We start from the raw sequence: 15859 nt of genomic DNA, 5'->3' as shown, positions 1-15859 counted from the left end.
TTTATAGTTCTAATACTTTAAAATGTTTTTAGGTAATGAGAAACTTCATGTGTTCAGCTTACAGTTTGTCATGGAAAAACATGAAAATTCATATAATGAACATACCCAAATGAAAAGCTCTGTCTCATGAAAGATAAATCCTTTGCAGATAACATGTGTGTAGGCATGAAGCCCTGGAATACAGCAGGGTCTCCTGGATAAGGATTTTTGCCATTTCAAAGAGTTTAGCCTAATCATCCACAAAGGAAAATCAAGTGGATGAAAAATGCTTTTTGTCCAGATCTGATAAATGGTAAGTTGAATAACTTATAGAACATATTGATAAATATTACACACACATACAAACACACATATATCTTAGATGTTACAAATGGACAATTAATTCGTTCTAAAATGAGAAAGGAGAAGAGAAGTTTGAATTGTATTTGGTAAATTTCAAAGAGCCTCTAATGATCCTAAATTTCTCTCTGAAATAAAGGTCCAAATGTTCAAAACCAATATCCTCCTTTGTTTTAGCACAACAACACATTATAGAACACTAGAGACTGTGAAGAATTACAAAAGAAGCAACTCTTAGAACCCAGGGAAGAGGATCACATTGACTGTGAGGAGACTACATGACATAACAAATAAAGAATTGAGAAGAACCACAATAGAAGATTGGAAAAACAAGGTAGGATGGACATGTACTAAGATATAGTACAGGAGGAAGATAATCAATAACCAGTGTTCCATTGTGATATCATGAAAAAGGGAGAGAGATTGAGTGAACCCCCTTGGTACTTATGGGGTGGTATATCTGAGTCACACAGGATTAACAAGCATGTATAGGATGCAATTTGTAACATTTGAAAGAACATTAAAAAGCCTCTCTGGGTCTCAGGTTCAACGAGATAAAAAAAAGGAAAAAAGACGTCTTTGTACAAAAATATTTATAGTAGCTTTTTTGGTGGTGGTGCAAAATTGCAAATTGAGGAGGGAATGGCTGAAAAAAGTTGTAGTGTATGATTATAATGAATACTATTGTGCTGGAAGAAATGATGAGGGCGATTTCAGAAAAGCCTGGAAAGGCCTACATGAACTAATGCAGAGAGAAGAGAGTAGAACCAGAACACTGCACACAGTAACAGCAATATTGTATCATGAACAATTGTGAATGCTTAGCTATTCTTTGTATTACAGTGATCCAAGATAATCCCCAATGACTTCTGATGTAAAATGCCATCTGTCTCTAGAGAAAGAACTGATAGAATCTAAATACAGACTGAAAGATACTGTATTTCATTTTCTTTATTCATTTTTTCAACTTTTTTTGTTTGAGTTCTCTTCCACAAATTATTAATATGGAAAAATGTTTTACATTATTGCACATGTAAAATCTATATCAGATTGCTTGCCATCTCAGGAAGGAGGAAAGGATAGAAGGAAAGGGAGAATTTGGTTCAATTAAAAAAAAAAACTAAGGTTAAAATTGCTTTTACACATAATTGAAGAAAAAATAAAATATTAAAAAGCTAAAAAAAGATGAGGGAATTGTACAATACAGTGTCTGACATCCCTTCTGTCTCTAGATCTAAAATCCTAAAATCCTATGATTGATGTACTTTAATTTAAAAATATTTTATACGTATTATATTGGGATCAGGCAGTGTATGTTGTGAAGAATATTGGATCTTTTTCTAGTAGATATCTGGACTCGTGACACCTGATACTTATGTAGTCATGAGCAAGTCTCTTGAAGTCATGGTTTTTCCATTAGGGCTGTTTTAAGGACCATATTAGATAGCATATATGTTAACATCAGCTTTCATTCTTACCTCTACTATAGAGATGAAGAAATGAAGATCAAGAAGGACGTGACTCCTCTAAGGTCAAACATAATAAAATTGGGGAGGAAGGACACTAATCTGGGTCTTTGAAGTCCAGGTTCTTTTCCATTATGGCACCCCAAATCTCACATAGAGAATGAATATAAGACACAATGATGAATAGAAAATCAAGATAGCAAAACATGACAAAGATGTTAAATATACCCAGTGCCCTGCCATTTTTGGCTTGGCTTAAAGGGTTGCTGCCATGCTCCTGGTTTCATGAAAACTGAGATGCACTCAGATTTAGAGTAAGAAAGAAAACTAGGAGAAAGCTGTGAAAACCACAATGAAATATGCTGATGACATATATTATGTTAAATCACACATACTCTAATCACAGATGTGAAGGTTCTTTTATTGAAAGGTATTATTCTGTATAAATAGGTGCCTCCTCCGCATCTGAACTTTCATTCATTCACCCAACAAGCATTTCATTAAGTGCCAACCACATGCATAGCATGTGTATTACAGCACTAAGGAAAACCACTTCTCTTTGGCTCATTTTCAACCATTTCATTTCTTTTTGTTGTTATTGTTGATACACTTTACAAGGCTAGAACCACAGATAAAATAAATCTTGAGTATGTTTAATGCCCTAAAATTATGTCAAAGCCCAACACAGACAGTTTTTAAAGTATACCTAGAAGAAATTGTGAATATGATCATTTGAAAAAGCCTGGAAAGAAGTCTATATTGTCTTCCATTTAGCCCATAAAATATTTTCTGGTCTCTTTTACCTTTCCCAATGTCACAATAATGATGGAACTAATAACATTGAACAAGCATCATTAATCAGAAGAACATTACCAGTGCCATGTAATTCCCCCTCAATTTTTATTATTTGTGTGTGTCTATATCCATAGCACAGATAGAATTACTGAATCAGAATTACCAACCCTCATTGCTTCAAGGTTGTCTCAGAGATCATGTAGTACAAACCATAGCTGATCAAGAATATCCTTTAAAATATTGCCAACAAATGGTTACAGAACTTCTGCTTAAAGATCTCCAGTGATGGGGAACTCAATACTTCCAGGGCTAACTGGTAACCAGCACACCATGAAAAAAATACTAAATCAAACCATACTAGAACGCTTTTCATTAACTTGGAAACTTTAATTCTCACAGAGTTTGTATATACTTGGATTAACATCCCACTTATCCTCTTTTCCAAGTCATTTTGGAACTTGTCATTGTTGCCAAATGGCATATATCATAGAAAAGAGAGCTAGTGCCCACAGGCATGTCTTTTAAACTAATCTGTTCATCTTTAGCCCATACACCAAAGTGGAACTACTAGAATAGATTGTGAATTGAAGTGGGTCTCCCTGATCAACCCTAGCCCTTGACTGAACTCCTGGAGATTCTTGTTATGCCAAAGCTTAGGAGAAATAAAATTTAGCAGAGCCTTTTGAGTTTTGTCTCACAGAGTTCCTCTCATGTACTCTATTGCTCCAGAAAAATTAGATATTACCATCCTCTAAACATACCCCATAATGTTCTTTCCCCCATATCTTTGCTCATATTATTCCCCATACTTTGACCCATCACTCTACCAGTTGATATCCTTGCATAACCTTTGAAGTCTGCCTCTCCCATAAATTCTTTCTTGATCCTTAATAGGAAACTAGGTGGTATGGAGGATTAAGTTTGGGGCCTGGTGGTAGGAAGACATGAGTTCAAATCCTGATTCAAACCCTAGTCATGTAACCCTGGAAAAGTCCCTTAATTTTGTTTGTCTCAATTTCCTCAGCTGCAAAATGGGGATGATAACAGCACTTACCTTGCAAGGTTATTATGATGATCAAATGAAATAATATTTGTAAAGTGCCTGGCACATAGTAGGCACTACATGAATGTTTATTCCCTTCTTCTTTCCCTGATCCTACTCTTAAGCCTTTCTGGTAACTAATTTTTCATGTGATCTCACAAAACTCTAACATGAAAAAAGATATTCAAATTTACTTTTTTCCTTTCTAAAAAACTTTTACCATCTGTCTTAAAATTGATAGTAAGTATCAATTCCAAGGCAGAAGACTGGTAATGACTGGGAAGTTGGAGTTAAGTGACTTGCCCATACTGCTAGGAAATATCTGAAGCTAAATTTGAACACAGGACCTACTATCTCCACGCCTAGATCTCTATCAACTGCCCTCCTCCTATTTATGATTAATATCACTTTTGTAACTTCTAAGAGACAGGAAAAGAGAGACAAAGATAGACATAGCAAGTGAGAGAAAGATAAATTTATTTTATCTAATAAACACACTACCCTGTAATCTACATAATCTACTCATAAACATGCTAATATTTCTTACCTTTATATAATCATAAAGTATTAGAGCTTAAAGGTCACCAAGTCCAATTTTACACATGCTAAAACTGAATTCTAGAGAAGTGACATGATTTGTTCATGACAACTAATTAAGAAATCTGGTTTTCTGGCTACTAGTATGGTGCTTTTTTAGACCAGGATGTAGGCTTCCTAGCAAACATCCTTTTCAGATGTTTCTATAGGCCTTTATTTTAGCTTTACTTTTAGAGCTTATTTTACTTACGATAATGAGGTGTAGTAGGGGTGCTTCACTATATTTATGCCACGATTGATTTTGCCATTTGGCTGGTGCACTTCTTCCCTAATGGAAGCAATGCTGTGTAAAACAAATGAACGAATTTACAGGGGAACTGTGAACTAGTCAAAGAAACTCCAGCCTGATTGTGGCCCGACTCCAAATGTTTAGCATCGAGAAAAAGTCCCCTCTCTGGTCCTCTTGTTTCTTTTATTTGAAATGAGATAACACCTCCTAACATAAATGGGAAATCAAACAACAAATGGTTATTTACTGCCTACACTGCATTGGAGTTAGAAGACCTGTGTTTAAATTTTGCTACTTACTACCTGTGACCTTAGGTCAATCACTTAACCTCTCTACAAAATGAGGTGATTGAACTAGATGACTCCCAGGTCCCTTCTACCTCTATGAATGATAACTAAGTGCAAGGTGCTGGGTTAAGTGCTTTGGGGAATACAACAAGAGGGAACACATGATATATGATTTTAACAAGCTTATAATTCAGATGGGGAGGACAGGATAAATATAGTAAAAATAAGGCTAACAATATAGGGCAGGACATTCTAAAAGACAAGTTATTACTTTGATTTTATTTGTCTTTTAGGCATTTTTTGTTGTGTCTAATTCTTTGTGACCTCATTTAAGAATTTCTTGGCAAAGATACTAGTGGGGTTTTTTCATTTCCTTCTCCAGCTCATTTTACAAATAAGGAAAATGAGACAAATGGGGTTAAGTGACTTGCCCAGGGTCATTTGGCTAATAAGTGCCTGAGTATGGATTTGAACTTGTGTCTTCCTGGTATTCTACCACCTAGCTAGTGGGAGTATCTATCTATCTATCTATCTATCTATCTATCTATCTATCTATCTATCTATCTATCCATCTATCTATCTATCTATCTATCTATCTATCTATCTATGTCTGTCTATATCTCTTTCTCTCTCTTTCTCTCTCTCTAAATGTACATACATATATACATACATATATTCACACATAAATACATGTATATATAGATATATCACACTTACAAAAAAATACAAGGTAATTTTTGAAGGGAAGGCACAAGTCACTTGGGAGATCAGGAAAGGCTAAATCATCTGAGGCATGTCCTGAAAGAATCTAGAGTCAGAAGGGAACATGGGAGACAGACGGTGAAAAGGCCGAAAGATGGGATGAGGAGTATCATATGTGAGGAATAGTGAACTTTACGCATGTTGAGCTTGGAATGGCAAAAGAACATCCAGGTGGAGGTCTCCAACATGTAGTTAGAAATGCAGGTCTACAAACTAAATGAGGATCTAGAAAATATCATTCAAAATATCATTTTTGGAGAGAGTATTACATGGCAGATCTCTCCACTAGAAGGCTGATTAATATAATGGCTGTGTGTATGATGTTTTGGAGAAGGGAAAAAGTAGAGGCAGCATGAATAAAACCAGTCTAGATGAAATGGTGAAAAAGAATGAATTAAGAGTATTGCCACCATGACTGGAGAGGAGGGGACAACCCTAAAAGGTATTATGGTGGGAGAAGCAATAGTGTTTGGCAAGGAAGATGGATAATCAGTGAATCAATAGACATTTATTACGGGGTTACTATGGGCCAGACACTATGATTACCTCTGGGAATACAAAGACAAAAATGGAACATCCTTGCTTTCAAGGAAACTACATTTTATGAGGTTGAGAAGAAAGTAATCCATTCAAATATTTCAGTGCCACTCAGACGGTCAGAGGAAAGAAGGGGATTTGTCAATTGCCACCAATGTCTCTTTCCATGTTGACTTGAGAAAGAATCTCTACTATCCAGAGCTCAATAGTTATGCTCATACCTTGGTCTCTATCATGATTGTATACTGTATTGTATTGATTGTGCCCCTGTCTGACTTTGTAATTGCCTTCTAAAGCTGTCTTGGCTAAAACTTATGCATACCGGATTCTAGTGCTGCAGAAACCCATTAAACTCTAAACAGATTTTATTTGCTGAACAAATGTTAATGCCATTCTACGTTAATGGATAATGCAACAGAAAGCACCTAAGTATTACAGCACTGGAACCTTTAAGGATGAAATATCGTATAACTTGGAAGACTGTCTGTTGCAAACATATGTCAGCCATAAGGGCTTCAAGACCTGATCTCTCTTCTTCTCAGAATTCAGTTATAATTTCTCCCTTGGTTAAGCGAATTTTGCAATAACACACAGATTTATTAGGTCCCATGATTAAAATATACAGAGTAAGAATATAAAATAATTATGCTTTTAGAAAATACTGTTAGATTCAAATGACTCTAAGGCAATCACGTCAGCAAAAAGAAGAGAGAAGAAAGGGGAAGTCAGGCAAAGGGTTGATAACTTCAGTTATCAAACCTGTGTGTTCATGTGCCTAGGGGTACCCATCTGGCTTCTAGATATCATGAATAGAGGAAGGATAAGCTTAGACAGCACAATTACCACAATTGCTCTATTAATGAGCAATGACTCATTGACAGAATGCAGCCGCCTTTGATTAATTCATGGTTACCTAGAAGATCCAGAAAAAAGAAATGAATTGAAACTATGAACTTACATCTTTTTCTTTTTTAAAAGGTATGTGTAAGCCATCCTTAACCCCCCCCCCAAATAAGTTCATAACTTGTAGAGTAATAGCCCCAGTAGTAGAAATGCAAGCATATATAGGGTGATACTCAATACAAGTCACCTGTATAAAGCTGGCCCCAGCTTTATAGAAGGAATATATATATATATATATATATATATATATATATATATATATATATATATATATATAAGGAATAACAGGAAAAACAGGGCACTGACTATGTGTGGTTACACACATTTTTAGTTCTTGCTGGTAGACTACTTAAGTCCAGGTGTTCTGAGCTATAGAAGGGCTAAAGTTGATCATATATCCACACTAAGTCTGCCATTAAGATAATGAGTCCACTGGAACAGAATGCCACCAAAATACCTTAAGATGAACTGGTCAGAAAAATGAAGTAAGTGGAAGCTTCTGTGCTGACTACTATTGGGATGGGACTATGAATGATAACTACATTTCCACCCTGGGAGAAAGGGAAGGAGGGATGGATGGAGGGAGGGAGAGAGGAAGGAAGGAAGGAAGGAAGGAAGGAAGGAAGGAAGGAAGGAAGGAAGGAAGGAAGGAAGGAAGGAAGGAAGGAAGGAAGGAAGGAAGGAAAGAGGGAAGGAAGGAAGAAAGAAAGGAAAGATGTGAAGAAGGGAAGGAAGGAGGGAAGGGGAGAAGGAAGGAAGGAAGTAAAGAGGGAAGAAGGTAGGGAAGAAGGGAAAGAGGGAAGGAAGGAAAGAGGGGAAGGAATGGAAGGAGGAGGGAAGGAGAGAAGGAAGGAGGGAAGGAAGGAAGGAAAGAGGGAAGGAGGGGAAGAAAGGAAGGAAAGAGGGAAGGAGGGAAGGAAGGAAGGAGGGAAGGAAGGAAGGAGGGAAGGAAGGAAAGAGGGAAGGAAAGAGGGAAGGAGGGAGGAAAGGAAGGAAGGAGGAATGGAAGAAAAGAGGGAAGGAAGGAGGGAAGGAAAAAGGGAAGGAAAGAAGGAAGGAAGGAAGGAAGAAGGGAAAGAGGGAAGGAAAGAAGGAAGAAGGGAAGGAGGGAAGGAAGGAGGGAAGGAGAGAAGGAAGGAGGGAAGGAGAGAAGGAAGGAGGGAAGGAAGGAAGGAAGGAAGGAAGGAAGGAAGGAAGGAAGGAAGGAAGGAAGAGGGGGAAAAGGGAAGAAAGGAGGGAAGGAGACTAAAGTTAAGTACAATTCCCAGTTTCATTAGAAGGAAACCTGGCAAAGAAAACACCTTTCAAAATATCCAGTAGAAAGTAAGCCTCTTGAGGGATAGGCCTATGGTATTCTTGTCTTTGTGTGTCTCCTGGCTAGCCTGGTACTTTGAACAAGCCCTTAATGATGGACTGTTGAATTGAATAGATTGTATTATGTTGAATTTATTTGATTACCTTAATATTTTGGATCACATGCTAGATAAGAGTATCACGATCATATATATGCAATTTATTGGGCCATCTGTCACTTTCACCTAGATGCAAGCATTTACTCTGTCCAAACACATCACCCACACTATCATCAAGAAATGTGAGGGTCCAAGGAAATCTGGCTGGCTGTTTTTACTACCCTGGCTTCTGGCTATTCCTAGGCTCCTATACCATATTGGCATCTGAAGTGTTATTTAAAAAATGGTGTTAACTGTGCTTTAACTGCATATTCACAATACCTTTGCCTGACAAAGTTTTAAATTCTTTTAAATCTGTTCTTTATTTCTATTCAAGATTATTTTCTTCTTCGCTACACTCAATTCACTCCCCAGACACTTTGGCAATGTTGGAAGCTCTGGCATAATTTTGGTGGTACTAGATAAGGCAGGATATATAAAACCGGGGTAGTTGAAGTTCAGTACTGTGGACAGTGACTGAGTTGCATGAAAATGTGTTCTTCAGGAACAGTATGATTTCAAAATGTTATGATAGGAGCCCTTTGTTTTATTTTGGTCATTTTACTTTAAGTATATAATGTGCTCTCTGTGTATATAATACTGAATTCCTTACAAAAAGTGCAAATCCTTGTTAAGCATAGAGGAAAAAGATGAAATGACTATTTTCCATCTTATCATCAGGAAAGAGATGGGGGAAAGAAAGAGAGGAAAAGCTTTCGACTTAAAAAAAATTGATTTCAGAGTATAATAAGAATTTGGCTCTTTGAGCTGGGTAGCTCAGTGGATTGAGAGCCAAGCCTGGAGACAGGAGGTCCTAGGTTCAAATCTGGCCTCAGACACTTCCTAGCTGTGTGACCCTGGGCAAGTCACTTAACCCCCATTGCCTAGCCCTTGTCACTCTTCTGCCTTGGAACCAATACACAGTGTTGATTCTAAGATGGAAGGTGAGGGTTTAAAAAAAAGAATTTGGTTTTTTGTGGTATTTTATATATCATGTGTAGACATCATGATATATCAAAGGAAGATTATTTATCCTATCAACAATATTCATGAATATTTGTCCCTAAAGATGTAAATACACTAAAATGAAAAACAAAATGAAAAAAAAACGAGGAAGACAGAGAGAGAAAGGGAGGGAGAGAAGGAGATATAGAGGAAGAAGGGGGTGGAGGAGGAGAGAGAGACAGAGAGAAAGTGAGAAACTCAAGTCAGGATAGTGCCTGAAGGCACATAATAAGTACTCAATAAATATTTACTGATGAATTAATTGGTTGAATTTAATCTGAAACAAACACTAGAATGAAGAAGATGGAATCATTTAATGCACATTTCAATACCAGAAAAGGCAGGGAGGGGAGGACCTGATGGCTTTGACAAATGTTTTCTAAGTTAAACTGCCAGGAAAAAAAATCATAAGACACTCATCAGATCAATCTTAAATAAAGTATTTGGCCTGTGTGAGAGACATATGATTATTTGACAATATCTGTAAGAAAGAAACCTGCCTTTGGGAACAGCATGATTACTAATGTAGAATTCTAATCCAAATAACTATATTACTATAATTCAATACAATACTAGAAAAAAGTGTGTAGGATGTCCAAAAGATAGAAACATATTAAAATGAAGGGTTTTTTTTTCTCCTGCTGGGATTTGCCATACCATCTGGTCTAATTTGTCTTGGTGTTTTGCCCAGTAAAATATAAGCTTTCTGAGAAATGCAAATTATTAGGTTACTACTCTGAAAAAGAAAATATGAGTGAAGAATATGGGTGGTGGATGACACCCTGATTATAAGTTTGTCTACTTAAGGAAACGCTTGATATAGAAAGATATCCTAACCTAGCCCAATCTGAGTGTGAAACTGGTTCACACAATGAACATAAAATAAAGGTGACTGTGATGAAAATTTTTGAAATACAAATAGTAATAAAGATAATAATGATATGCAAAATAATATGAAAATAATTTATCAGACACTGAGCACTACCTTCTCACTGGAGTGCTACCAATTCTAATTAAGTTTAGGATGAAAAATAGCAAGCCAACTCTTGCCTCACTTGAATGGTACAGACCATTAAGGGATGATTTTAAATACTGGTGTGAAACATAGAAGCATTCAAATGTGAACAACAGTATATATTTTCATGAATAATTCTATCCTTCTATCTTCTGAAGTGATCACTTCAATATAGAGTCACCCTTTTCTCTGCCAAGAAACCATGGCATCCTGGAGCTCATCTGGTCTCCTTCCAGAAGTATTATGACAGAAAACATGATCTGGATAGCAAAAATAGTGATAAAATGTGTGTTTTTAAATTTAATGGTCAAAGATAGGGAGTATGGAAGGCATCATGGATCTAGAACTTCCTACTTTGTTCCCATTTATATTATATGCCCCAAAACATGATAGATGGGATTTTTAAAAGTTCCTACCCGCAATATTTCTTCAACACAGCTGTTATCGCCTGATCCACTGTCCTGAAAGCAAAGGAAAATATAACTGTAAGCCAGACACACCAAATGTTCTTAGGAAGGGCAGTCAGAGATAGAGTGAGATATTAAAGATGGGCCCCAGATGAACAGAAATGAAATACATTTTGAATTTATAGAATTATGATTTGAGGGATACACAAATTGCTTGCTCACACAATCCCCTAAACTTAGAAAACTGGGGAATTTATATTATGCCTTTGGAATTCCTTCCAATGCTGCCTCTGATCTCTACCTAATTATTCTACTTGTTGTCAGGCTCTTTTGGCTTCTGTTATGGCCTTTGTCTTCTACTGTGAACAGGTGAATAGGCCAAAAGCCCCTTAGAATTAGTTTAGCACTGGTCTCCTAATTCTCTTCATATACTTTCTGACCATGTAGCCTTTAAGGATTGGCTTAGGTTCTAACTCAGTTTTCAAGGAACCAGCACTCATTGACTTTCGGCAACATGTAGACAGGAGAGATGCCTTATGGGAAAACAATAAGATAATAACAAAAACCAAAGCTTTTAAAGCTTAAGAACACCATGAAGATCATCTAATCTAACCTCCCAATTATATAGAAGTTGAAACTGACACACACCTTGAGCTAAGGTATGAGTAGTAGTTGGAATTGACCTTTCCTTTTCAGTCTACAAAGCAATTTACCTAAAATAGTGTTGTAATATAGGAATTAGAAGCATTATGATCCCTATTTTATATATGAAGAAAATGACCTGGTCACATAATTGATAAACTTCAGAGCTCAGGCTCCACTCCATGGCTTTTGCCTGTACTGAAATCAAGTGTTCTTTCTACAATATTACATTTCCTTAATTATACCATGTAACTTTAACAGTGCTATACCAGTACAATATAAGCCTAATTGATTATCTAAGCTGTATTTTCTTTCAAAATGGTGTTTTAAATCAATTTCCTAGAGAGCTAAATAGAATGTTATATTAGTATATGCACTGTACTGTCATGTTAGTTGCCTTGGGCTTAATTTCTCACTTACTAGTTGTGTGACTCTCAATAAATCATTTAAACTTTTTGAGTCTTAAGTTTTTTTTCAATAAAATTACATTTTGCTTTCATGTTACCTTTATTTCCTAATAGAATCCATCATACCTTCCCTATACTGTGAAACATTCCTTATAATAAATATTATAAAAGAGAGAAAAAAAGAGAATTAAATTGACTGATACACTAACGAAGTCTAACAGTACATTCAATATTCTTAGTCCTCTACATTTCTCAAAAGAAAGGAGGTACATTTTCTCATCTCTTCTCTGGGGCCACCCTTAGTCAACATAGTTAGACAAAGTTCAGTGTTATTCTTTCTATTTACATTATTGCAATCATTAAAGGTTTTTTTTTCTGGTTCTGTTTACTTCTCTGTCGATCAGTTAATTGATCTTCCCATGCATCTTTGGATTCTCCATTATTATTTTTTAAAGTAATACTCATTGTTTTGCTAGTCTCCATTCAAGATACCTACTATTTCCATTCTCTGCTATCACAAAAAGCTTTGCTATGAAATTTTGGAAGTATATGACTTCAGAGTTTGAATGCAGATTGAAGCACATCCTTCTTCACTTTATTTCCTTCATGAGTTTTTCTCCTGTATAAATGAACACGGAAATATACATCGCATGATAATATGTGTACAATCTATATCATATCAACTGCTGTCTTGGGGAGGTGGGAGAGAGGAAAAGAATATAGATCACAAAATCTCAGAAGGTGATTATTAAAATGTTATCTGCATGTAATCTGGAAAAAATATAAATTTTTTTAAATAAAGAAAAAAAAGAGTTGAATTGTTACCCTTTTCCACAGGTAAGATGACCAACAGGGAGGGGAAATCTCTCCTACAACTTTCTGTAACTTGTCAAACATTAGCATTCAGAAGGAAAGCATAATTGACTTCAATCATGGAGACTGTTCTACTTTCTTAGAAAATCCAGTTCTCAGAAGTTATACTGTCCTGGTGATGTGCTTTCCATGGAAACCACAGGAATTTAAAATGGAGAGAAGTACTCCAGCCTTAACTCCTTTTATAATGTGCTCAAGGGATTTCAAGGAGGAAAGTATTGTTTTCCTTGTGTGCTGCTTTGTAGCCCACATGGCTCTTGAAGTGCTAATGGATGGATGTTTGCTAGGTGTCCAGTGCCCAGCAGTAGGACCATGAGAATGTAGAGTTTCAGTGACGTTCTGGGCTACCATCCATGCAATTAAAGGTGTGTCTGTCTGTGCCAACTTTAGTCCTCTATAGATTCAGTCCAAAGCACCCCAGGATGTGACTTTTAATTCATTCCAATTCAACACACCCTTATTAAGTGGCTACTATGTGTAAGGTGATAGGAACAAAAAAAAATGAGACAGGCTTTAACTTCAAAAAACTTACAATCTAATGGGAAGAAAATAACATGCATATAGAAAATTATGATACAAAGGTAAGAGTGAGTAATACAAAGCAAAAGTCAAAGCAATGTGCTGTTTGCAATTTAAGAGATCACTTTAAAAAAAAAACCTTTTCTCTAGTATAAACAATATGTGTCTTCTTCCACAACATGGAAATATGTATCCCATGATAACACAAGTATAACCAGTATCATAGTACCTGCTATTTTTAGAATCGATACTAAGTATTGGTTCCAAGGCAGAGGAGCAGTAAGGGCTAGACAACTGAGGTTAAGTGACTTGCTCAGGGTCATGCAGCTAGGACATGTCTGAGGTCAGATTTGAATGCAAGTCCACCCAACTTGAGGCCTGGCTCTCTTTCCACTAAGTCACCTAGCTGCCTTGAGAGAGCACTTTTAGTTGGGGTTATGCAGAAATGAATGGAGTAAAGTGGTAACTGATGTAACCTTTAAGTCAAATCATATCAAGAAGCATGTATTAAGCACCTACTATGTGCCAAGCATTGGAAATATGAAGAAAGGCAAAAAGGATGGCTTCTGTCCTCAAGGAGCTTGGAATCTAGTCAGAGAGACAACAGGCAAACTATGTGTAAACAACATACATCCTGGGTAAATTGGAGATAAATTCAGAGGGAAAGGCTAGCACATTAAGGAGGATCTCCTTGCAGTTGGGCAAAACTGAGATAAGATATAAAAGTAGCCAGGAGGCGGAGATCAGGAGAGAGAGAATTCCCGGCATGGGAGTGAGGGCACCATTGAAAATACAAAGAGTAAAGAGGTAGAATTATTTTCTTTAAGGAATAGTAAGGAGATCAGTGATACCGTATAGCAGAGTTAAAAAGAGTAAATTAAATAGGAGCACTGGAAAGATGTAAAGGGACCAGGGTTTTAGAGCTTTAGAAGCCAAACAGAGTATTTTATATTGGATCCTGGGGGAACAGAGGACCATTGGATTTTATAGAATTGAGGATGACACGGTCACTGAGAAGATAACTTTGGCAGCTGAGTAGAGGATAGACTGGAGTGGGACATTAAAAAGGGAAACTCCCCCGAGGCCAAGAGGGAGATAGGGAGACCAACCTAAAGGTAACTACAATATTCTAGGCATGAGGTGATGTGGGCTTCCAGCCTGGCGGTAGTAATGTCAGATGAGAAAAGGGCAAATAACAAGAAATGTTTCAAGAGGATTTGACAAGACATTGTATATTGAAGTGAGAATGAAGAGAAAAAAGTACAAAGGTGTGCCTGAGCCAGTTAACAAGAATCAATTATTACATTAAAAAATGTGAACATTTAAATTTGGGAAATGGGTTACAAATCAGGGCTTGATTTATTGTTTTGTTGATTGCCTAGACCTAAGAAAGTGAGGGAAATTAATGCAGATGAATGAATTTTAAATTAATTTTAATACATAATTAATTCATATTAATGTAGTTAATAATGCAGATGAAACTTCAAAGTGTGCCATTCATACCTTACCACCCTCCTCATTTTCCCAGGGAGTTATTGTTACACATATATGAGAATAACTGATCAAGGTTGACACCCAGATTGCAAGCCTGGGTTACGGGGATGGTGATGGTATCCTTGACAGTAATAAGGATGTTAGAAAGAGAGGAAGGTTTAGAGGAAAAGCTAATGTGTTCAGTTTGGGATATGCTGATTGTAAGATGACTACGTGACCTCCAGATTGAGATGCACGACAAAGATGCAGATGGAGATAGACAAATCCAGGTCAGAAGAGAGGTTAGGATTAGAGAAATCATTTCTATAAAGATGATAGTTAGCTTTTTACACAGGAATTGATGCAATTGCCAAACAAATAGTATTGAAGGAGAAGAGGGTATAGGGCAGAGCTTTAGAAGATGTTCACAGGTGGTAGGCATGACTTGAATATAGCACCAACGAAAGAAGATTTTGTCATTCCTGGGTCCTCCAAACCGTCTTTGGGGAAGAAATGCACAATTATCATTGGGTGTAATTATTGACTGCAATGTGGAGGAGACACTTTTAAATTATAATAAGCAATAGACTACTGAGGGCTTGCCTTTTGCTACTGTATATGCCAGTATCCAGCTCTTCTTCTGCTACTGGGAGCTGATCCACTTTCTGCTGCTATTGGAGTTAATTTCTCTACTGATTCCCTCCTTGCAACCCCAACTGCCAGTGTGGCCCATATCTGTATCTGCTGCCTCTTCTACCAGTCTGTTGCCAAAGGGATTCCTATCTGTGCCTGCTGGCCCTGCCAGTACTACTGGACATCTGTGCCCACTGTCCCTGAGGCTTATAATTCTGGTTGCTGCTTGCTCTGTTAAGGGCAACTGCTATCCTCTATGCAGGGAAAGGACAGCTTTCTCTAAAGGGTTCTGAACAGGAGCAGCAAGGTAGCACAGTGGCTAGAGCACCAGGCCTAGAGTAGAGGGGATGTGGGTTCAAATGTGGCCTCAGATACTTCCTAGATGTGTGACTCTGGGCAAATCACCTAACCTGAATTGCCTAGCTCTTAACCACTTTTCTACCTTGGAACCAATTTAGTATCAATGCTAAGACAGAA

General features: G+C 37.0%; 1 protein-coding gene across 4 annotated transcripts in view; it reads right to left on the bottom strand.

Moving 5' to 3' along the window:
• The window catches only part of AFF3 (ALF transcription elongation factor 3), a 669714-nt gene that overhangs the window by 306653 nt on the left and 347202 nt on the right, over positions 1 to 15859 (bottom strand). For 2 of the 4 annotated variants that reach the window (XM_056807135.1, XM_056807136.1), the window contains exon 5: positions 10845 to 10889. The exons of the other annotated variants lie outside the window; for them this stretch is intronic. In XM_056807135.1, the coding sequence (XP_056663113.1) occupies positions 10845 to 10889 (45 nt within the window). The remainder of the gene's footprint in view (positions 1 to 10844; positions 10890 to 15859) is intronic. 4 annotated transcript variants of the gene reach the window in all.

The sequence above is a fragment of the Monodelphis domestica genome, chromosome 8 (assembly GCF_027887165.1).
Source record: "Monodelphis domestica isolate mMonDom1 chromosome 8, mMonDom1.pri, whole genome shotgun sequence".
Taxonomy (NCBI): domain Eukaryota; kingdom Metazoa; phylum Chordata; class Mammalia; order Didelphimorphia; family Didelphidae; genus Monodelphis; species Monodelphis domestica.
Note: the sequence above shows the minus strand (reverse complement) of the source record. Positions and strands in the feature narration are given on the sequence as shown.